The sequence below is a fragment of the Somniosus microcephalus genome, unplaced genomic scaffold (genome assembly GCF_052327205.1).
Source record: "Somniosus microcephalus isolate GS21.2 unplaced genomic scaffold, FLI_Smic_1.0 unresolved_chr1, whole genome shotgun sequence".
Lineage (NCBI taxonomy): Eukaryota > Metazoa > Chordata > Chondrichthyes > Squaliformes > Somniosidae > Somniosus > Somniosus microcephalus.
In genome coordinates, this window is record NW_028225179.1 from 67697100 (window position 1) to 67721458 (window position 24359).

General features: G+C 54.1%; 1 protein-coding gene across 1 annotated transcript; it reads right to left on the reverse strand.

The window, feature by feature from the left end:
* Nucleotides 1-652: 652 nt before the first annotated feature.
* On the reverse strand, nucleotides 653-23097 carry LOC147095459 (uncharacterized). The gene is made up of 2 exons (XM_085973957.1): nucleotides 22923-23097; nucleotides 653-1175 (listed from the first exon to the last, which is right to left on the reverse strand). Exon 2 carries the CDS (start codon nucleotides 1169-1171, stop codon nucleotides 800-802), a length of 372 nt encoding a protein of 123 aa, XP_085830083.1. The 5' UTR covers nucleotides 1172-1175; nucleotides 22923-23097; the 3' UTR covers nucleotides 653-799.
* Nucleotides 23098-24359: the final 1262 nt, after the last annotated feature.

Sequence of the window (24359 nt, forward strand, 5' to 3'; positions counted from 1 at the left end):
CTGCCCTGGGAGTGTTTGATGGGACAGTGTAGAGGGAGCTTTACTCTGTATCTAAACCGTGCTGTACCTGCCCTGGGAGTGTTTGATGGGACAGTGTAGAGGGAGCTTTACTCTGCATCTAACCCATGCTGTACCTGCCCTGGGAGTGTTTGATGGGACAGTGTAGAGAGAGCTTTACTCTGTATCTAACCCATGCTGTACCTGCCCTGGGAGTGTTTGATGGGACAGTGTAGTGGGAGCTATACTCTGTATCTAACCCGTGCTGTACCTGCCCTGGGAGTGTTTGATGGGACAGTGTAGAGGGAGCTATACTCTGTATCTAACCCATGCTGTACCTGCCCTGGGAGTGTTTGATGGGACAATGTAGAGGGAGCTTTACTCTGTATCTAACCCGTGCTGTACCTGCCCTGGGAGTGTTTGATGGGACAATGTAGAGGGAGCTTTACTCTGTATCTAACCCGTGCTGTACCTGCCCTGGGAGTGTTTGATGGGACAGTGCAGTGGTCGTGTAACTATGTCTGTTTGGGATGGCTGACGGAGGGAGTTGGAAGGACCGTGTAGCTAACAGAATGACGTTCACCGCTGTCTATGGCAGCTGGTGTTGCTTACTGAATCAAACTCTCAATAATTGTACTCAACTTCTACCAATCGTTAATAAAAGGGACCTTTTATTACGAGACCAGACCAGCGAGATGTGCTCTTTTTGATTTTTTTTTGTTGGCGGGGAGGGGTTGGGTTATTTTTTTTTTCTCCTTATCCTGTTCTCATGCTGCGTTTTAAATATCTCTCTCTCCTTCCTCTAGTCTGCGTACTGGGTGTAGGTGAGATGGTCGCGCCCTGTCTCGGCCATGGCCCCTCCGCTCCGAGCCCGGATCAGCTGCAGGGTCTGCAGCACTTTGGTGATGTCGTCCTTGCGGGCGCTGGAGGCCAAGTCGGGCAGCTGGATGGGCCGCCCGATGACCGGGTTGAAGGCCCTGCCCGGCCGGGGCTTGGCCAGCTTGTTGACCCGGCGGTAGACGGTGGGCTGGGAGGCCGCCTCCTCCCCCTCCCCTCCCTGGCCGGCCGGTGCTCCCTTGGCCTCGCCGCTCCGGCTGGAGGGCACCTTCTCCCGGATCCAGGCAAAGCACTCGTCCAAGGGGTTCCATCGTCCCCACAGCTGGTAGAACGTCATGGCCCTGCAAAGAGAGAGAGAGAGAGAGAGAGCGAGAGAGAGAGACACTGAGGGGCGGGAGGGACTACAATTGGACACATCGCCATCGGCGACTGCTCTGGCTATCACCTTCTGCTTGACGGCTGGGGTCAGAGCGAAACTGCCCACTATCAGAACGATGCCGCGGCTAAAAGGATTAACTTACAAGGGCAGGTTGTATGGACTTCTTTTCCCTACATCCCCATCTCCTACACACTCTCCCCTCCCTACATCCCCATCTCCTACACAATCTCCCCTCCCTACATCCCCATCTCCTACACACTCTCCCCTCCCTACATCCCCATCTCCTACACAATCTCCCCTCCCTACATCCCCATCTCCTACACACTCTCCCCCTCCCTACATCCCCATCTCCTACACACTCTCCCCCTCCCTACATCCCCATCTCCTACACACTCTCCCCTCCCTACATCCCCATCTCCTACACACTCTCCCCTCCCTACATCGCCATCTCCTACACACTCTCCCCCTCCCTACATCCCCATCTCCTACACACACTCCCCCTCCCTACATTCCCATCTCCTACACACTCTCCCCTCCCTACATCCCCATCTCCTACACACTCTCCCCCTCCCTACATCCCCATCTCCTACACACTCTCCCCCTCCCTACATCCCCATCTCCTACACACTCTCCCCCTCCCTACATCCCCATCTCCTACACACTCTCCCCCTCCCTACATCCCCATCTCCTACACACTCTCCCCCTCCCTACATCCCCATCTCCTACACACTCTCCCCCTCCCTACATCCCCATCTCCTACACACTCTCCCCCTCCCTACATCCCCATCTCCTACACACTCTCCCCCTCCCTACATCCCCATCTCCTACACACTCTCCCCCTCCCTACATCCCCATCTCCTACACACTCTCCCCCTCCCTACATCCCCATCTCCTACACACTCTCCCCCTCCCTACATCCCCATCTCTTACACACTCTCCCCCTCCCTACATCCCCATCTCCGACACACTCTCCCCCTCCCTACATCCCCATCTCCTACAAACTCCCCCCTCCCGACATCCCCATCTCCTACACACTCTCCCCCTCCCTACATCCCCATCTCCTACACACTCTCCCCCTCCCTACATCCCCATCTCCTACACACTCTCCCCCCCCACATTCCCATCTCCTACACACTCTCCCCCTCACTACATCCCCATCTCCTACACACTCTCCCCTCTCTACATCCCCATCTCCTACACACTCTCCCCCTCCCTACATCCCCATCTCCGACACACTCTCCCCTCCCTACATCCCCATCTCCTACACACTCTCCCCCTCCCTACATCCCCATCTCCTACACACTCTCCCCTCCCTACATCCCCATCTCCTACACACTCTCCCCCTCCCTACATCCCCATCTCCTACAAACTCTCCCCTCCCTACATCCCCATCTCCTACACACTCTCCCCCTCCCTACATCCCCATCTCCTACACACTCTCCCCTCCCTACATCCCCATCTCCTACACACTCTCCCCCTCCCTACATCCCCATCTCCTACACACTCTCCCCTCCCTACATCCCCATCTCCTACACACTCTGCCCCTCCCTACATCCCCATCTCCTATACACTCTCCCCCTCCCTACATCACCATCTCCTACACACTCTCCCCCTCCCTACATCCCCATCTCCTACACACTCTACCCCTCCCTACATCCCCATCTCCTACACACTCGCCCCCTCCCTACATCCCCATCTCCTACACACTCTCCCCCTCCCTACAACCCCATCTCCTACACACTCTCCCCCTCCCTACATCCCCATCTCCTACACACTCTCCCCCTCCCTACATCCCCATCTCCTACACACTCTCCCCCTCCCTACATCCCCATCTCCTACACACTCTCCCCCTCCCTACATCCCCATCTCCTACACACTCTCCCCCTCCCTACAACCCCATCTCCTACACACTCTCCCCCTCCCTACATCCCCATCTCCTACACACTCTCCCCCTCCCTACATCCCCATCTCCTACACACTCTCCCCCTCCCTACATCCCCATCTCCTACACACTCTCCCCCTCCCTACATCCCCATCTCCTACACACTCTCCCCCTCCCTACATCCCCATCTCCTACACACTCTCCCCTCCCTACATCCCCATCTCCTACACACTCTCCCCCTCCCTACATCCCCATCTCCTACACACTCTCCCCCTCCCTACATCCCCATCTCCTACACACTCTCCCCTCCCTACATCCCCATCTCCTACAAACTCTCCCCTCCCTACATCCCCATCTCCTACACACTCTCCCCTCCCTACATCCCCATCTCCGACACACTCTCCCCTCCCTACATCCCCATCTCCTACACACTCTCCCCCTCACTACATCCCCATCTCCTACACACTCTCCCCTCCCTACATCCCCATCTCCTACACACTCTCCCCCTCCCTACATCCCCATCTCCTACACACTCCCCCACTCCCTACATCCCCATCTCCTACACACTCTCCCCTCCCTACATCCCCATCTCCTACACACACTCCCCTCCCTACGTCCCCATCTCCTACACACTCTCCCCTCCCTACATCCCCATCTCCTACACACTCTCCCCCTCCCTACATTCCCATCTCCTACACACTCTCCCCCTCCCTACATCCCCATCTCCTACACACTCTCCCCCTCACTACATCCCCATCTCCTACACACTATCCCCTCCCTACATCCCTATCTCCAACACACTCTCCCCCTCACTACATCCCCATCTCCTACAAACTCTCCCCTCCCTACATCCCCATCTCCTGCACACTCTCCCCCTCCCTACACCCCCATCTCCTACACACTCTCCCCCTCCCTACATCCCCATCTCCTACACACTCTCCCCCTCCCTACATCCCCATCTCCTACACACTCTCCCACTCCCTACATCCCCATCTCCTACACACTCTCCCCCTCCCTACATCCCCATCTCCTACACACTCTCCCCCTCCCTACATCCCCATCTCCTACACACTCTCCCCCTCCCTACATCCCCATCTCCTACACACTCTCCCCCTCCCTACATCCCCATCTCCTACACACTCTCCCCCTCCCTACATCCCCATCTCCTACACACTCTCCCCCTCCCTACATCCCCATCTCCTACACACTCTCCCCTCCCTACATCCCCATCTCCTACACACACTCCCCCTCCCTACATCCCCATCTCCTACACACTCTCCCCCTCCCTACATCCCCATCTCCTGCACACTCTCCCCCTCCCTACATCCCCATCTCCTACACACTCTCCCCTCCCTACATCGCCATCTCCTACACACTCTCCCCCTCCCTACATCCCCATCTCCTACACACTCTCCCCCTCCCTACATCCCCATCTCCTACACACTCTCCCCCTCCCTACATCCCCATCTCCTACACACTCTCCCCCTCCCTACATCCCCATCTCCTACACACTCTCCCCCTCCCTACATCCCCATCTCCTACACACACTCCCCCTCCCTACATCCCCATCTCCTACACACTCTTCCCCTCCCTACATCCCCATCTCCTACACACTCTCCCCTCCCTACATCCCCATCTCCTACACACTCTCCCCCTCCCTACATCCCCATCTCCTACACACTCTCCCCCTCCCTACATCCCCATCTCCTACACACTCTCCCCTCCCTACATCCCCATCTCCTACACACTCTCCCCCTCCCTACATCCCCATCTCCTACACACTCTCCCCCTCCCTACATCCCCATCTCCTACACACTCTCCCCCTCCCTACATCCCCATCTCCTACACACTCTCCCCCTCCCTACATCCCCATCTCCTACACACTCTCCCCCTCCCTACATCCCCATCTCCTACACACTCTCCCCCTCCCTACATCCCCATCTCCTACACACTCTCCCCTCCCTACATCCCCATCTCCTACACACTCTCCCCTCCCTACATCCCCATCTCCTACACACTGTCCCCCTCCCTACATCCCCATCTCCTACACACTCTCCCCCTCCCTACATCCCCATCTCCTACACACTCTCCCCCTCCCGACATCCCCATCTCCTACACACTGTCCCCCTCCCTACATCCCCATCTCCTACACACTCTCCCCCTCCCTACATCCCCATCTCCTACACACCCTCCCCCTCCCTGCATCCCTATCTCCTACACACTCTCCCCTCCCTACATCCCCATCTCCTACACACTCTCACCTCCCTACATCCCTATCTCCTACACACTCGCCCCTCCCTACATCCCCATCTCCTACACACTCTCCCCCTCCCTACATCCCCATCTCCTACACACTCTCCCCCTCCCTACATCCCCATCTCCTACACACTCTCCCCCTCCCTACATCCCCATCTCCTACACACTCTCCCCTCCCTACATCCCCATCTCCTACACACTCTCCCCTCCCTACATCCCCATCTCCTACACACTCACCCCTCCCTACATCCCCATCTCCTACACACTCACCCCTCCCTACATCCCCATCTCCTACACACTCTCCCCCTCCCTACATCCCCATCTCCTGCACACTCTCCCCTCCCTACATCCCCATCTCCTACACACTCTCCCCCTCCCTACATCCCCATCTCCTACACACTCTCCCCTCCCTACATCCCCATCTCCTCCACACTCTCCCCCTCCCTACATCCCCATCTCCTACACACTCTCCCCCTCCCTACATTCCCATCTCCTACACACTCTCCCCCTCCCTACATCCCCATCTCCTACACACTCTCCCCCTCCCTACATCCCCATCTCCTACACACTCTCCCCCTCCCTACATCCCCATCGCCTACACACTCTCCCCCTCCCTACATCCCCATCTCCTACACACTCTCCCCCTCCCTACATCCCCATCTCCTACACACTCTCCCCTCCCTACATCCCCATCTCCTACACACTCTCCCCCTCCCTACATCCGCATCTCCTGCACACTCTCCCCTCCCTACATCCCCATCTCCTACACGCTCTCCCCCTCCCTACATCCCCATCTCCAACACACTCTCCCCTCCCTACATCCCCATCTCCTACACACTCTCCCCTCCCTACATCCCCATCTCCTACACACTCTCCCCCTCCCTACATCCCCATCTCCTACACACTCTCCCCCTCCCTACATCCCCATCTCCTGCACACTCTCCCCCTCCCTACATCCCCATCTCCTGCACACTCTCCCCTCCCTACATCCCCATCTCCTACACACTCTCCCCTCCCTACATCCCCATCTCCTACACACTCTCCCCCTCCCTACATCCCCATCTCCTACACACTCTCCCCCTCCCTACATCCCCATCTCCTACACACTCTCCCCCTCCCTACATCCCCATCTCCTACACACTCTCCCCCTCCCTACATCCCCATCTCCTGCACACTCTCCCCCTCCCTACATCCCCATCTCCTACACACTCTCCCCCTCCCTACATCTCCATCTCCTACACACTCTCCCCCTCCCTACATCCCCATCTCCTACACACTCTCCCCTCCCTACATCCCCATCTCCTACACACTCTCCCCTCCCTACATCCCCATCTCCTACACACTCTCCCCCTCCCTACATCCCCATCTCCTACACACTCTCCCCTCCCTACATCCCCATCTCCTACACACTCTCCCCTCCCTACATCCCCATCTCCTACACACTCTCCCCCTCCCTACATCCCCATCTCCTACACACTCTCCCCTCCCTACATCCCCATCTCCTACACACTCTCCCCTCCCTACATCCCCATCTCCTACACAATCTCCCCCTCCCTACATCCCCATCTCCTACACACTCACCCCCTCCTTACATCCCCATCTCCTACACACTCTCCCCCTCCCTACATCCCCATCTCCTACACACTCTCCCCCTCCCTACATCCCCATCTCCTACACACTCTCCCCCTCCTTACATCCCCATCTCCTACACACTCTCCCCCTCCCTGCATCCCCATCTCCTACACACTCTCCCCTCCCTACATCCCCATCTCCTACACACTCTCCCCCTCCTTACATCCCCATCTCCTACACACTCTCCCCCTCCCTACATCCCCATCTCCTACACACTCTCCCCCTCCCTACATCCCCATCTCCTACACACTCTCCCCCTCCCTAAATCCCCATCTCCTACACACTCTCCCCCTCCCTACATCCCCATCTCCTACACACTCTCCCCTCCCTACATCCCCATCTCCTACACACTCTCCCCCTCCCTACATCCCAATCTCCTACACACTCTCCCCCTCCCTACATCCCCATCTCCGACACACTCTACTCTCCCTACATCCCCATCTCCTACACACTCTCCTCCCTCCCTATAGGAACATTGGACAGGACTGGGCCATTCAGCACCTCAGGCCTGTTCCGCTATTCAATGAGATGATGGCTGATCTGTATCCTAAGTATATTTGGTTCAGCCAGTGGCTCAGTTGGTAACACCCTCGCCTCTGAGTCATGAATAGTTGTGGGTTCAAGTCTCACTTCAGAGACTTGAGCGCATACAATCCAGCCTGATATTCCAGTGCGATACTGAGGGAGTGCTGCACTGTCAGAGGTGCCATCTTTCGGATGAGACATTAAACTGAGGCCCTGTCGGCCCTCTCAGGTGGACCTATATGATCCCAAGGCACTATTTTGAGGAAGAGCAGGGGAGTTCTTCCCGGTGTCCTGCTCAGTATTTATCCCTCAATCAAGATAACAATGACAGATTAACTGGTCATTATCACATTGCTGTTTGTGGGAGCTTGCTGTGTACAAATTGGCTGCCGCGTTTCCCACATTACAACAGTGACCACACTTCAAAAGGTACTTCATTGGCTGTGAAGCGCTTTGGGACGTCCAGTGGTCGTGAAAGGTGCTGTCGAAATGCAAGTCTTTCTTTCATTTAAGATATCCATATCCATATTCCTTCATACCCTAATGGCTAGCAAAATACTATCCATCTCAAAGTTGAAGTTATCAATTGCGCTTGCATCCACTGCTTCTTGTGGGAGGGAGTTCCACACCTCTACCAGCCTTTGTGTGAAGAAGTGTTTCCTAACTTCTCTCCTGAATGGCCTGGCTCTGATTTTAATGTTGTGTCCCCTTGTCCTAGAGACCACCACCAACATATATTATAAATATATACATACTTGAATATAGAACATTAAGAGCTGATCTAACCGAGGTGTTTAAGTTGGAGTATTGTACCCAATTCTGGGCACCACACTTCAGGAAGGATGTCAAGGCCTTGGAGAGGGTGCAGAGAGATTGACCAGTATGGTTCGAGGAATGAGGCACTTCAGTTATGTGGAGAGACTGGAGAAGCTGGGGTTGTTCTCCTTACAGCAGAGAAGGTTAAGGGGAGATTGACCAGAATGGTACCAGGGATGAGGGACTTCAGTTATGTGGAGAAGCTGGGATCGTTCTCCTTAGAGCAGAGAAGGTTAAGAGGAGATTGACCAGAATGGTACCAGGGATGAGGGACTTCAGTTATGGGGAGAGACTGGAGAAACTGGGATTGTTCTCCTTAGAGCAGAGAAGGTTAAGAGGAGGTTGACCAGAATGGTACCAGGGATGAGGGACTTTAGTTATGTGGAGAGACTGGAGTAGCTGGGGTTGTTGTCCTTGAAGCAGAGAAGGTTAAGGAGAGATTTAATAGAGGTGTTCAAAATCATGAGCGGTTTTGATAGAGTAAACAAGGAGAAACTGTTTCCAGTGGCAGAAGGGTGGGTAACCAGAGGACACAGATTGAAGGTGATCGGCCAAAGAACCAGAGGCGACACGAGGAAGCATTTTTTTGTGCAGCGAGTTGTTGTGATCTGGAATGCGCTGCCTGAAAGGGCGGTGGAAGCAGATTCAATAGTAACTTTCAAAAGGCAATTTGATTAATACCTGAAAGGAAAAAATCTAAAGAGCAGTGGGGAAAGAGCAGAGGGAGTGGGACTAATTGGATCGCTCTACTACCGGTCTGGCATAGTCACGATGGGCCGAATGACCGCCTTCTTTGCTATGCGATTCTGAGGACAGGTTGCATCGACTTGGCATGTATTCCCTTGTAGCAGTTTAAGGGGTGATCTAATCGAGGTGTTTAAGATGATTAAAGGAGTTGATCAGGTAGATCGAGAGAAACTATTTCCTCTGGTGGGGGAGAGTCCAGAACAAGGGGGCAGAACTTTAAAATTAGAGCCAGGCCGTTCAGGGGTGATGTCAGGAAGCACTTCTTCACACAAAGGGCAGTGGAAATCTGGATCTCTCTTTCCCAAAAAGCTGTGGAGGCCGAGGGCCAATTAAAAAATTCAAAACTGAGATGGATAGATTTTTGTTAGGCAAGGGTATTAAGGGATACGGAACCAAGGCGGGTTGATGGAGTTCAGATTACCTCAGCCAGGATCTGACTGAATGGTGGAACAGGTTTGAGGGGCTGAATGGCCTCCTTCTGTTCCTATCACCCTGTGGGACATCCCTTCCAGTTCTCCTATCAGCCATCCTGTTGCATTCTAAGCGTGTCCTAACTGGCACCAAGTCCTGTTCGCCCATCTCCCCTGTGCTCGCTGACCTACATTGGCTCCCGGTTAAGCAACGCCTCGAATTAAAAATTCTCAGCCTTGTTTTCAAATCCCTCCATGGCCTTGCCCCCTCCCTATCTCTGTAATCTCCTCCAGCCCTATAATCCCCTAGAGCTCTGCGTGCCGCCTATTATGGCCTTTTGTACATCCCCGATTTTAATCGTCCCACCATTGGCGTTCGTGCCTTCAGCTGCCTTGGTCCTAAGCTTTGGAATTCTCTCCCTAAATCTGTCTGCCTCTCATAAGAACATAAGAGCATAAGAAATAGGAGCAGGAGTCGGCCATTTGGCCCCTCGAGCCTGCTCCGCCATTCAATCAGATCATGGCTGACCTTCTACCTCATCTCCACTTTCCTGAACTATCCCCATGTCCATTGATTCCCTTAATATTCAAAAATCTATCGATCTGTTCTGAATATACTCAACAACTGAGCCTCCGCAGCCCTCTGGGGAAGAGAATTCCAAAGATTCACCGCCCTCTGAGTGAAGAAATTTCTCCTCATCTCAGTCCTAAATGGCCGACCCCTTATCCTGAGACTGTGACCCCTGGTTCTAGACTCCCCAGCCGGGGGAAACATCCTCACTGCATCTACCCTGTCAAGCCCGGCAAGAATTTAGTATGTTTCAATGAGATCACCTCTCATTCTTCTAAACTCTAGAGAACATAGGCCGAGTCTACTCAATCTCTCCTCATCGGACAATCCCCCCATCCCAGGAACCAGTCTGGTGAATCTTTGTTGCCCCTCTATGGCAAGTATATCCTTCCTTAGGGAAGGAGGCCAAAACTGTACACAATAGCCCAGGTGTGGTATCACCAGGGCCCGATATAATTGCAGTAAGACGTCTTTACTCTTTTATACTCAAATTCTCTTGTAATTGTGCTTTCCCAATTGCTTGCTGTGCCTGCATGTCAACTTTCAGTGATTCATGTAGAAGGATACCCAGGTCCCTCTGAACACCAACATTTCCCAATCTCCCTCACCATTTAAAAAATACTTTGCTTTTCTATTTTTACGACCAAAGTGGATAACTTCTCTTTCCTCCTTTAAGATTGCTCCTTAAACCTACCTCTTCGACCAAGGTTTTGGCCATCTGCCCTAGCATCTCCTTACACGGCTCAGTCTCAAATTTTGTCTTTTTTTTTCACAACGCTCCTGTGCGGCGCCTTGGGACGCTTTATTACGTGACAGGCACTACATAAATATAAGGGCCTAGAAATTCAGTCGCGCCACTTTTGGGGCGGTAAAGTCGGGCGGGCGCTAAATTTAGCGCCCGCCGGAAAGTGGAGGCCACTTCGCCGATATTCAGTAGCTTTGGCCAAGGAGTTTGGGCGAGCGCTGAAACTGGCGTTGCACTCCTATCTTCAGGCGCTAATCCGGCGATGCGGACTGATAACGCCGAGGCCGGGCGCAGCGCAGGTGCGGTCATGTTTTGATTGACAGCAGACACCCTGACGCCGGCCAGCTCTTAAAGGGGGAAGGGTCGACTTTGTCTGCTGCCACGCCCTGGATAGTGGAGCCCTGCAGCTAGGCCTGAACACTGCTGGTGGACCCAAATAGCGCCTGAAGCCATGCAGAAGGCCCGTGAACGAGCGCAGCGCTTCTCAGAGCATGCTTTGAGGGTGCTGCTTAGGGGTTTGGAAAAGAAAAGAGATCTTGTGCCCGGACAGTGGCAAGAAGGCTCCCAGGAGGCAGTACAGGAGAGCCTGGAGGGAAATCGCCCACAGGGTGTCATCCACCAGCGATGTCCCCAGGAGTGCGGACCAATGCCGCAAGAAGTACAACGACCTCACTTGGATTGTCAGGGTGAGTACCCTTTCCAGTGTCCTCCTCATCCTTGCATGTGCACCTCACATTATGGGCAAAGGGACCTCAAAGAGCTAATGGGCAGCCCTCCTCCCGCAGCTATGGCACTGGCATAATCATCAATAGCACTTTCTGCACTTCACACACTGGCCAAGCTATTCGACCATGGGAGGCAGTGCACACAACAACAGTGCACCACACTGGCCAAGCTATTCCACCATGGGAGGCAGTGCACACAACAACAGGGCACCACACTGGCCAAGCTATTCGACCATGGGAGGCAGTGCACACAACAACAGGGCACCACACTGGCCAAGCTATTCCACCATGGGAGGCAGTGCACACAACAACAGGGCACCACACTGGCCAAGCTATTCGACCATGGGAGGCAGTGCACACAACAACAGGGCACCACACTGGCCAAGCTATTCGACCATGGGAGGCAGTGCACACAACAACAGGGCACCACACTGGCCAAGCTATTCGACCATGGGAGGCAGTGCACACAACAACAGGGCACCACACTGTACTTAGAGGCCGTCCTTTCTCTTGCAGGACAAGCTGGCGCAGAATCTGAAGAGCCGGACTGTCACCGGGGGAGGCCGTGTCCAGTTCCAGGAGCTCAGTGACCTGGAGGAGCGCGTGGCTCGACTCATGCGTGCCCGGGTGGTTGGCCCCGTAGCTATTGGAGATGCCGACCCTGTGCTGGGCCCCAATGGTAAGGACATGACCGTTTGCACCTCTCTCGTTCCCCTTGCGCTTCAGATCTACATTCTTTGCCACTGTCCCACCAATGCGCATAATGCCACCACTCATGCCTCCCTCGCTGACGCCCTGTCCTCACTCTAAAGCTACTCTTGTGCCTTCCTGCTTTCAGCTGGTGAGGAGGAGGTCCCTGAAGCTGAGATTGCCAGTCCCTCGGAAGAGGAGGACGACGAGGACCAAGAGGAAGGCGGCACATCGGGGGAACCCTCATCCGCGCCAGGGGATGGCAATGGAGGGGAGACGTCTTGCCTGGAGGAGAGCCAGGGGGAAGTGTTGCAGGGGGGTGTAGCTCCTGGGCCCAGTGGCGTCCAGGCACGCGGGAAGGGTCGGGCAGCACGGCGGCCTTCTCCCCAGAGGGGGGAAGTGTTGCAGGGGAGGGCAGTTGCTGGGCCCAGTGGCGTCCAGGCACGCGGGAAGGGTCGGGCAGCACGGCGGCCTTCTCCCCAGAGGGGGGAAGTGTTGCAGGGGAGGGCAGTTGCTGGGCCCAGTGGCGTCCAGGCACGCGGGAAGGGCCGGGCAGCTCGGCGGCCTTCTCCCCAGAGGGAGAGTCCGGCCTCCAGTCCGGAGACGGTCCTCGCCCAGGAGGTGCGCCTCCTTGATGAAATGTCCGCGGACTCGGAGCAGCGCCACACCGAGTTCATGGGGGTTGTGGGACAGTTGCCTCAGGCCATTGAGTCCCTGGCTCATAGTGTGGCCGATTTCGGGGACTCACAGGCCAGGGGTGTCGACCAACTCGCGGCAGCACAGGACGCGAGTCGAGAGTTCCTGAGTGGTGCCGTGCAGACGCTGGCTGGTCTGATGCGGGCACAGACCAGGGCAGTTCGGGCACTCACTTCTGCCACACTCGCTGTGTCACGGAGGCATCGCCAGGGCACCCGCCGCCCTGCTGCAGCACAGCGGTCTGGCCTTCACCAGATTGCTGCGCTTGCTGCAGTGCCAGCCCGGCCGAGTGCCAGTGTCTCTGGCGACCAGCGAGCGCCTGGCATCAGCCAGCTTGCCCCCATTGCTGCAGCCGCCACTGCCACTCCCCCAGCCAAGCTGCGACGAGCTGCTGCAGAGACTGATGCTGCCCAGCCACAGCTGCAGCAGTCAGCAGCCGGCCCCTCCAGGGCCGGACCTCGTCTAGGCCGACCCCCAAGGGCATCTGCCGTCACGCATTGTGCCCCTCAGGAGCCTTCCCCCAGCCTTGCAACACCCACAGGGCCCAGGTTGAGGCGGAGCAACAGGTCGGGCAGGGGCCGGAGAAGCCTGCACAAGGACTCGCCCTCTCGGCACACCAAGTAGAGGGTGTTGCCAACTGTTTTTTTATATGGGGGTGTTTGTGTTCTGTATGGGGGGGGCTTATTTTGGTAAGGCCGAAGATGAAGGCAACTGTTTTTTTATATGGGGGTGTTTGTGTTCTGTATGGGGGGGGCTTATTTTGGTAAGGCCGAAGATGAAGGCAACTGTTTTTTTATATGGGTGTGTTTGTGTTCTGTTGTGGGGGGGGGGTTTGTCTTGGTTAGGCTGAGGATGAAGGCCAATTGGATTGACAAGTTTTGTTATTCCTCCCCAGGTTCTGGGAGTGAGATATGTTTTTGACTGTTTTTTGGGGGTCTTGTCTGTTTTTCTGTTTCATGTGGGAAGGGCCCTGAGTTTGTTAAATAAAGCTTTTTATTTATTCAGCTTGTCCAGGTGTCATGTTTCAAGTGGTTGTTGCGTTAACCGGCTGAGGGCTTGCGGAGCGGCTGCATTCAGGTGCGTTCATTGCCACAAGCCATTCCCTGACAGGGGCCCTAGAAGTGTCGTTCAATAAGCCGCCGGCGGACGGCCCTTGGACCTTGTGGCTCCCTCCTGGGCTGGTACTCCTCCTCCTCCTCCTCATGGTCCTCCTGCTCGTCCTCCTGAGGTGGTGGTCCAACGTGAGGTGGCAGTGCCTGAGTCCTGCGGATAGCCAGGTTGTGCAGCATACAGCAAACGACGACGAACTGGGAGACTCTATCCGGCGAATACTGTAGAGATCCGCCGGAACGATCCAGGCAGCGGAACCGTTGCTTGAGGATGCCAATCGTTTGCTCTATGATGTTCCTTGTGGCTTGATGGCTTTCGTTGTATGCCTCCTCAGCAGGGGTCCTGGGCGCGCGGAGCGGGGTCATGAGCCATGTACACAAAGGGTAGCCCTTGTCCCCAATAAGCCATCCCCTTGGTGGAGGCTGTGCCTCGAACATGTCAGCCACAGTAGTCTGGCGCAGGATAAATGCATCGTGGCTGCTTCCTGGAAAGCGGGCATTGACAGCTAGGATGCGCTGCCTGTGGTCACACACCAGCTGTACATTGAGGGAATGGTAGCCCTTCCGGTTGCGGTAATCCTCGGCATTGTCGATAGGTGCCCGCATAGCCACATGCGTGCAGTCAATGGCGCCCTGCACCATGGGGAAGTCGGCGATCCTGGCAAAACCGACTGCACGCTGCTCCTGCCTCTCTAGGGTCATGGGGAAGGAGATGAATTGGTGTCTCCTTGCGAAAAGGGCATCGGTGACCTGCCGGATGCAGCGATGCACGGCGAACTGGGAGATGTTCGCTATGTCCCCAGCAGCGGCTTGGAAGGAGCCGCTTGCATAAAAGTTCAGAGCCACCGTGACCTTCACTTCCACCGACAGAGACGTCCTGCACATCAGCTGTGGACGCAGATCTCTGTGAAGCAGCTGGCAGATCTCTGCAACCACCTCCCTTCTGAAGCGCAGCCTCTTAACACAATGCGCGGCAGTCATGGTGAGGTAGGACACCTGCTGCCGGTATTCCCTGAGTGGGTAAGGCCTACGTTGCCGACGCCTGATGGCCCCTCTGCGTCTAGGCATGGCTGGCCCTCTCACACAGCGTCTGCGAGCCCTTCGCACATAATGCTGGAACTGAGGGTTGGAACCCCATGCAGCCCCCATAATAAACTTGCAAACAGTGAAATCACAATGAGTCAAATTTCCAAGCTCTGGCCAGAAGCCAAAAATACCTCTCCTATGTTGTCCCAAGTCAGTAAGGTCTGTTCCTTGGTCTCTGTCCAGAAATCCAAAGCACTAAAGTCATTGCAGCAAAATGGCTGGCCTTTATAGTTCAGTCTAAGTGCCCTTTAATTAGCGCTCCCCGAGGCCCGCAGGGCCTCTGCTGCGTTCCACTTCACAGTTCTTAACAGCGCCACGCCCACATTGGGCGGGCGCCACTGAATTTCCGGTTTGGGGCGCACAAACAGCGTTGCACGACGAAATGACGTCATAAGCTGCGCGCGCAGCTGAGCGGGCGCAAACACTTTGCGCCGGCGCTAAATGTCAACTGATGTTGGGCGTAGGCGCAGATCGGCCTGCGCCCGGGCGCTAAGTGCCTAGTGCTCGAAATCTACCCCTCTTATGGCGTTAACGGCTGGCGAACGCAACTGAATTTCTAGGCCAAGGTGTTGCTGAAACTTCGAGTCAGTTTCCTGCTGACAACCTGCACCCAGTAAGGAATGAAATAGAATCCTAGAATCTCACAGCATAGGAGGAGGCCATTCGGCCCATCGTGCCTCTTTGAAAGAGCTATACAATTAGTCTCACTCCTCACACCGCCCCACCCCCTGCACATTCCCTTTTCAAGTATTTATCCAATTCCCTTTTGAAAGTTACTATTGAATCTGCTTCCACCGCCCTTTCAGCAGCGCATTCCCGATCACAACAACTCACTGCGTCAAAACATTTCTCCTCATTCCCCTGCCCACCCCTGCCGCCCCCCGGTTCTTTTGCTGATTATCTTAAATCTGTGTCCTCTTGTTTCTGACCCTCCTGCCACTGGAAACCGTTTCTCCTTATTTACTCGATCAAAACCCTTCATGATTTTGAGCATCTCTATTAAATCTCCCCTTAACCTTCTCTGCTCCAAGGAGAACAATCCCAGCTTCTCCAGTCTCTCCACATAACTGAAGTCCCTCATCCCTGGTACCATTCTGGTCAATCTCCCCTTAACCTTCTCTGCTCTAAGGAGAACAATCCCAGCTTCTCCAGTCTCTCCACATAACTGAAGTCCCTCATCCCTGGTACCATTCTGGTCAATCACCCCTTAACCTTCTCTGCTCTAAGGAGAACAATCCCAGCTTCTCCAGTCTCTCCACATAACTGAAGTCCCTCATCCCTGGAACCATTCTGGTCAATCTCCCCTTAACCTTCTCTGTTCTAAGGAGAACAATCCCAACTTCTCCAGTCTCTCAGCATAATGTTGCCCTTCATTGCAAGGGGGTTGGAGTATAAGAGTAAGGAAGTCTTGCTACAACTGTACAGGGCCTTGGTGAGACCACACCGGGAGTACTGTGCACAGTTCTGGTCTCCTTATCTAAGGAAGGATATACTTGCCTTGGAGGCGGTGCAACGAAGGTTCACTGGATTGATTCCTGGGATGAGAGGGCTGTCCTATGATGAGAGATTGTGTCGAATGGGCCGATACTCTCTGGAGTTTAGAAGAATGAGAGGTGATTTGAAGGGCCGAATGGCCTACTCCTGCTCCTATTTCTTATGTTCTTATGCTCATATCTGATTGAAACATACAAGATTCTGAAGGGGATTGACAGGGTAGATGCTGAGAGGTTGTTTCCCCTGGCTGGAGAGTCGAGAAATAGGGGGCATAGTCTCAGGATAAGGGGTCGGTCATTTAAGACCGAGATGAGGAGGAATTTCTTCACTCAGAGGGTTGTGAGTCTTTGGAATTCTCTGCCCCAGGGGGCTGTGAATGCTGAGTCTTTGAGTATATTCAAGGCTGAGATCGATAGATTGTTGGACTCTAGGGGAATCGAGGGATATGGAGATCGGGCGGGAAAGTGACGTTGAGGTCGAAGATCAGCCATGATCTTATTGAATGGCGGAGCAGGCTCGAGGGGCCGTATGGCCTACTCCTGCTCCTATTTCTTGTTATGAATGGTGGAGCAGACTTGAGGGGCTGTATGGCCCACTCCTGCTCCTATTTCTTGTTACGAATGGTGGAGCAGACTTGAGGGGCTGTATGGCCTACTCCTGCTCCTATTTCTTGTTATGAATGGTGGAGCAGGCTCGGGGGGCCGTATGGCCTACTCCTGCTCTTATTTCTTATGTTCTTATAACTGAAGTCCCTCATCCTTGGTACCATTCTGGTAAATATCCTCTCCACTCTCACCAAGGCCTTGACATCCTTCCTAAAGTGCCCAGATTGGAACACAATACTCCAGCTGGGGCCTAACCATAAAGGGTTTAGGATGATTTCTTGATTTTGTACTCTATGGGGGAAAAATTTGGTATCGTCCCATTTGGGGTGCGATTATCGGCCGTGCGCAAAGTTTAGCGCCTGGCGCTAATTATCGCCTCCAAATGCAAACTTGGCTTTTATCGCCCCCGGAGTTGATTGGAGCGCTAAATCAGGCGCTTCACACCTGTCTTAAGGCGCAAAGGCCGAGGAGCGAGGGGCTACCTCAGAGCGCTGGTGAAGCTCATGTGATGTCAGTCAGCAATGGAACACAGACACAATGGCGCCGGCCAGTTCTTAAAGGGGAGGGTCGATCTTGCTCTCCATCCACATCCTGCTCATTGCAGCCTTGAATCTCGGCCTGGAGAGACCTGTACATCAAATCTGCTGGAAAGAACAATGGAGAGGACCAGGGAAAGAGCTCAGAGTGCAGCCCCCACAGTCTTCTAAATCGATACAAGGAAGGGCAAATCAAAATGAACCTGCAAAGTGCTGCTCAGTACCCAAAACTCTTCACACAGCGTTGAATCTCTCCAGAAGCCTCTCTCTCTCTCAGAATGCGTGGTGCAAAAATGTCACCAACAAAAAAAGGCAGGAAGCGGTCGCCTTTAAGTAGCGCTCCCCCAGTCCCTTCCTGACTGCAAAACGCTCCCCTCAACCTGTCATTGCTAGCGGCAGGTGGTAAGGCAGGGAGCACCATTCAATATCCGGTCCGGGGAGCGACTGACGTCACGATCTGCCAGCGCAGGAGATCGTGGCGGTAATGTTTAGCGCCGCCGCAAAATGTCTAGTTAATTTCGCAAGCGGCGCAAACATCGCCGCGCAGAGGCGCTAGTTGCTTTGCGTCCCATTAGCGCCCTCTTAAGGCGCTAAGGGGAGGTGCAAACCAACTGAATTTTTCCCCCGATGTCTCTATTTATAAAGCCAAGGATCCCGTATGCTTTTTTAACAGCCTTCTCAATTTGTTTTGCCACCTTCAAAGATTTGTGCACAGACACCCCCAGGTTGCTCTCTTCCTGCACCCCCCTTTAAAATTGTACCCTTTAGTTTATACTGCCTATCTTCATTCCTCCTACCAAAATGTATCGCTTTTCTGTGTTAAACTGCATCTGCCCTGTGCCTGCCCGTTTCACCAGTCTGTCTATGGCCGCCTGAAGTCTGTTACTGTCCTCCTCGCTGTTTTACTTCCTTTCCGAGTTTCATTTCATCTGCAGTATTGAAATTGTGCCCTGTATAGCCAAGTCCAGGTCATTAATATATATCAAGAAAAGCAGTGGTCCTAATACTGACCCCTGGCTGACACCATTGTATACTTTCCTCCAGTCTGAAAAACAATCGTTCGCCGCTACACTCTGCTTTCTGCCCCTTAGCCAAGTTTGTATCCATGCTGCCACTCTGCCTTTAATCCCGTGGCCTTCAGTTTTACTAACAAGTCAATTATGTTGTACTTTGTCAAACGCCTTTTGAAAGTCCATGTAGAAACATAGCAGATAGGAGCAGGAGTAGGCCATTCGGCCCCTCGAGCCTGTTCCGCCATTTAATGAGATCATGGCTGATCATCCAAATTCAGTACCTTGTCCCTGCCTTCTCCCCATATCCCTTGATCCCTTTAGCCTTAAGAAATATATCCAACTCCTTCTTGAATATATTTAATATATTGGCCTCAACTGCCTTCTGTGGTAGAGAATTTCACAGGTTCACCACTCTCTGGGTGAAGAAATTCCTCCTCATCTCTGTCCTAAATGGCTTACCCCTTATCTTTAGACTGTGACCCCTGGTTCTGGACTCCCCGACCATCGGGAACATCCTTCCTGCATCTAGTCTGCCGAGTCCTGTTAGAATTTTATAAGTTTCAATGAGATCCCTTCCCATTCTTCTAAACTCCAGCGAGTACAAGCCGAATCGACCCAATCTCTCCTCATACATCATTCCTGCCATCCCAGGTATCAGTCTGGTGAATCTTCGCTGGACTCCCTCCATGGCAAGAACATCCTTCCTCAGATAAGGTGACTAAAACTGCACACAATACTCAAGGTGTGGTCTCACCATGGCCCTGTACAACTGCAGCAAGACATCCTTGTTCCTGTACTCGAACCCTCTCACTATGAAGGCCAACATACCATTATACACAACATCAACCCTCGCTGTTACTTCATCCATGAATTCAATCAAGTAAGTCAAACATAATTCAGCTTCAAAAAACCCATGATGGCTGTCATTTATTAACCAATATTTTTCCAGACACCAATTGATTTTGTCCCGGATTATTGTCTCTAAATGTTTCCCCACCACCGACATTAGGCTGGCTGGCCTAGAATCGTAGAATGGTTACAGCACAGTAAGAAACCATTCGGCCCGTCGAGCCCGTGCCGGCTCGCTGCAAGAGCACTTCACCTAGTCCCACTCCCCCGTCCTTTCCCCGTAGCCCTGTAAATTTCTTTCCTTCAGGTACTTATCCAATTCCCTTTTGAAAGCCGCGATTGAATCTGCCTCCACCACCCTCTCAGGTAGTGCATTCCAGATCATAACCATTTGCTGTGTAAAAAAGTTTTCCTCATGTCGCCTTTGGTTCTTTTGCCAATCCCCTTAAATCGGTGTCCTCTGGTTCTCGACCCTTCTGCCAATGGGAACAGTTTCTCTCTATCTACTCAAATTGTGACACCCAGTCCCAGAAGGGGAAGGGAGAGCGTATCTAATACACTGTGAAACCCGGTCCCAGAGGGGGAAAGGACAGTGTATCTAACACACTGTGAAACCCGGTCCCAGAGGGGGAAAGGACAGTGTATCTAACGCACTGTGAAACCCGGTCCCAGAGGGGGAAAGGACAGTGTATCTAACACACTGTGACACCCGGTCCCAGAGGGGGAAAGGACAGTGTATCTAACACACTGTGAAACCCGGTCCCAGAGGGGGAAAGGACAATGTATCTAACACACTGTGATACCCGGTCCCAGATGGGGTAAGGACAGTGTATCTAACACACTGTGACGCCCGGTCCCAGAGGGGAGAGGACAGTGTATCTAACGCAGTACGACACCCGGTCCCAGAGGGGGAAAGGACAGTGTATCTAACGCACTGTGACACCCAGTCCCAGAGGGGAGAGGACAGTGTATCTAACGCAGTATGACACCCGGTCCCAGAGGGGAGAGGACAGTGTATCTAACGCACTGTGACACCCAGTCCCAGAGGGGGAAAGGACAGTGTATCTGACGCACTGTGACACCTGGTCCCAGAGGGGGAAAGGACAGTCTATCTAACACACTGTGACACCTGGTCCCAGAGGGGGAAAGGACAGTCTATCTAACACACAGTGACACCCGGTCCCAGAGGGGGAAGGGACAGTGTATCAAACACACTGTGACACCCGGTCCCAGAGGGGGAAGGGACAGTGTACCTAACGCACTGTGACACCCGGTCCCAGAGCGGGAAAGGACAGTGTATTTAAAACACTGTGACACCCGGTCCCAGAGGGGGAAAGGACAGTGTATCTGCCGCACTGTGACACCCGGTCCCAGAGGGGGAAAGGACAGTGTATCTGCCGCACTGTGACACCCAGTCCCAGAGGGGGAAAGGACAGTGTATCTGCCGCACTGTGACACCCGGTCCCAGAGGGGGAGAGGACAGTGTATCTAACGCACTGTGACACCCGGTCCCAGAGGGGGAAGGGACAGTGTATCTAACGCACTGTGACACCGGTCCCAGAGGGGGAGAGGACAGTGTATCTGACGCACTGTGACACCCGGTCCCAGAGGGGGAAGGGACAGTGTATCTAACACACTGTGACACCCGGTCCCAGAGGGGGAGAGGACAGTGTATCTAACGCACTGTGACACCCGGTCCCAGAGGGGGAAAGGACAGTGTATCGAACGCACTGTGACACCCGGTCCCAGAGGGGAAAGGACAGTGTATCTAACACTCTGTGACACCCGGTCCCAGATGGGGAAAGGTCAGTGTATCTAACGCACTGTGACACCCGGTCCCAGACGGGGAAAGGACAGTGTATCGAACGCACTGTGACACCCGGTCCCAGAGGGGAAAGGACAGTGTATCTAACGCACTGTGACACCCAGTCCCAGAGGGGAAAGGACAGTGTATCTAATGCACTGTGACACCCGGTCCCAGAGGGGGAAAGGACGATGTATCTAACGCACTGTGACACCAGGTCCCAGAGAGGGAAAGGACAGTGCATCTAACGCACTGTGACACCCAGTCCCAGAGGGGGAAAGGACAGTGTATCTAACACACTGACACCCGATCCCAGAGGGGGAAAGGACAGTGTATCTAACACACTGTGACACCCGGTCCCAGAACGGGAAAGGACAGTGTATCTAACGCACTGTGACACCCGGTCCCAGAGGGGGAAAGGACAGCGTATCTAACGCACTGTGACACCCGGTCCCAGAGGGGGAAAGGACAGTGTATCTAACACACTGTGACACCCGGTCCCAGAGGGGGAAAGGACAGTGTATCTAACGCACAGTGACACCCGGTCCCAGAGGGGGAAAGGACAGTGCATCTTAAGCACTGTGACTCCCGGTCCCAGAGGGGGAATGGACAGTGTGTCTAACACACTGTGACACCCGGTCCCAGAGGGGGAAAGGACAGTGTATCTAACACACTGTGACACCCGGTCCCAGACGGGGAAAGGACAGTGTATCTAACACACTGTGACACCCGGTCCCAGAGGGGGAAAGGACAGTGTATCTAACACTCTGTGACACCCAGTCCCAGAGGGGGAAAGGACAGTGTATCTAACGCACTGTGACACCCGGTCCCAGAGGGGGAAGAGACAGTGTATCTAACACACTGTGACACCCAGTCCCAGATGGGGGAAAGGACAGTGTATCTAACGCACTGTGACACCCGGTCCCAGAACGGGAAAGGACAGTGTATGCAACGCACTGTGACACCCGGTCCCAAACGGGGAAAGGACAGTGTATCTAACACACTGTGACACCCGGTCCCAGACGGGGAAAGGACAGTGTATCTAACACACTGTGTCACCTGGTCCCAGAATGGGAAAGGACAGTGTATCTAACGCACTGTGTCACCTGGTCCCAGAGGGGGAATGGACAGTGTATCTAACACACTGTGACACTCGGTCCGAGAGGGGGAAAGGACAGTGTATCTAACACACTGTGACACCCAGTCCCAGAGGGGGAAAGGACAGTGTATCTAACGCACTGTGACACCCGGTCCCAGAGGGGGAAAGGACAGTGTATCTAACGCACTGTGACACCCAGTCCCAGAGGCGGAAAGGACAGTGTATCTAACGCACTGTGACACCCGGTCCCAGAGGGGGAAAGGACAGTGTATCTAACGCACTGTGACACCCGGTCCCAGAGGGGGAAAGGACAGTGTATCTAACGCACTGTGACACCCGGTCCCAGAGGGGGAAAGGACAGTGTATCTCACGCACCGTGACACCTGGTCTGCTTGTTGGAGTAACACGATAAGGTTTACCTGTACGTCAGCTGGCGTGGGTGAGGATGGGTTCCTCGTCTGTTCCCAAGTGAGTTGCTTTATTTTTTTGTTTGCCGCCTCTCTTGTATAAATCCTGCAGTGCGGGCTGTATATGTGCAAACGAAGCAATTGACTGCAGGGGTATTTCCCCTATGTTGCATTGACCGCTGCTCCAGTGAGGGGGGCTGGGGGTGGGGGGAGGGGAGGGTCTGGGCACCTTATGAAGTCACAAAGCTGGGCTGGCTGACCAACCTCTGTGACGTCACAGTGCCCCGCCGTGGTAAAGTGACAGACATCGGGATTGCCCGTGCCCAGGGCCGCAGCCTTCCATGGGTGCCAAGGAACGACGCCAAGCTTCAGGTCCTCAGCAGCTCACAGATTGTAGGTGGGTGGGGCAGACTGTGGGGGAGGGATGGGGGGGTGGATGGGCAGATGAGAGGTCCATGGGTTCGAGGTCTTCGGAAGCTATGCCTTCAAGTCGGAGGCCGGGCAGTGACCTCAATGCAGCGAGGCTGAAGGGATGCGGAGAGGGTGTCGGGCAGCGAGCCAGTGCGATACACATTGAGGATTAAAGGGGACTGTTAGAAGGGGCTCACTGCCCCCTTGAGTGGGTACAGAGGGGGCCGGCAAGGATGCTTCTGGATGTCGAGAATTTTAGAGAGGGTTTGGGAGTTCAGCATTGTTCGCATCGAGGTGTGGGTCATGCAATTGAAGTTTCTCAGAGATATGATGAGAAAGTGGGTGGGCAATTCAGCAGCAAACTGACTCAAATTCAGCCGAACGGTACACTTCGAGAGGCTGAGAGGAGAACTGGAAGGAAGTCCTGCAGGCTATGGGAACACAGGAGGACGCCCTGGTGCAAGGGTCAAGGACGTCTCGGAGCGGCTGCAGAACATTTTGGAGGGGGAGGGTGAACAGCCAGTTGTCGTGGTGCACATAGGCACCAACGATATAGGTAAAAAATGGGATGAGGTCCTAAAAGCAGAATATAGGGAGTTAGGAGGTAAATTAAAAAATAGGACCTCAAAGGTAGTAATCTCAGGATTGCTACCAGTGCCACATGCTAGTCAGAGTAGAAATAGGAGGATATTTCAAATGAATACGTGGCTAGAGGAATGGTGCAAGGAGGAGGGATTCAAATTCCTTGGACATTGGAACCGGTTCTGGGGGAGGTGGGACCAGTACAAACGGGACGGTTTGCCCCTGGGCAGGGCCGGGACCGATGTCCTAGGGGGAGTGTTTGCTAGTGCTGTTCGGGGGGGTTTAAACTAAAATGGCAGGGGGTTGGGAACCTGAGCAGGGAGACAGAGGAAAGGGAAACAGGGATAAAAGCAAAAGATAGGAAGGAGAAAAACAAAAGTGGCAGTCAGAGAAATCAACGGTTTAAATCAAACATGGCCACAGTAAATAATTCTAATAGGTCTAAGAGCGTTAAAA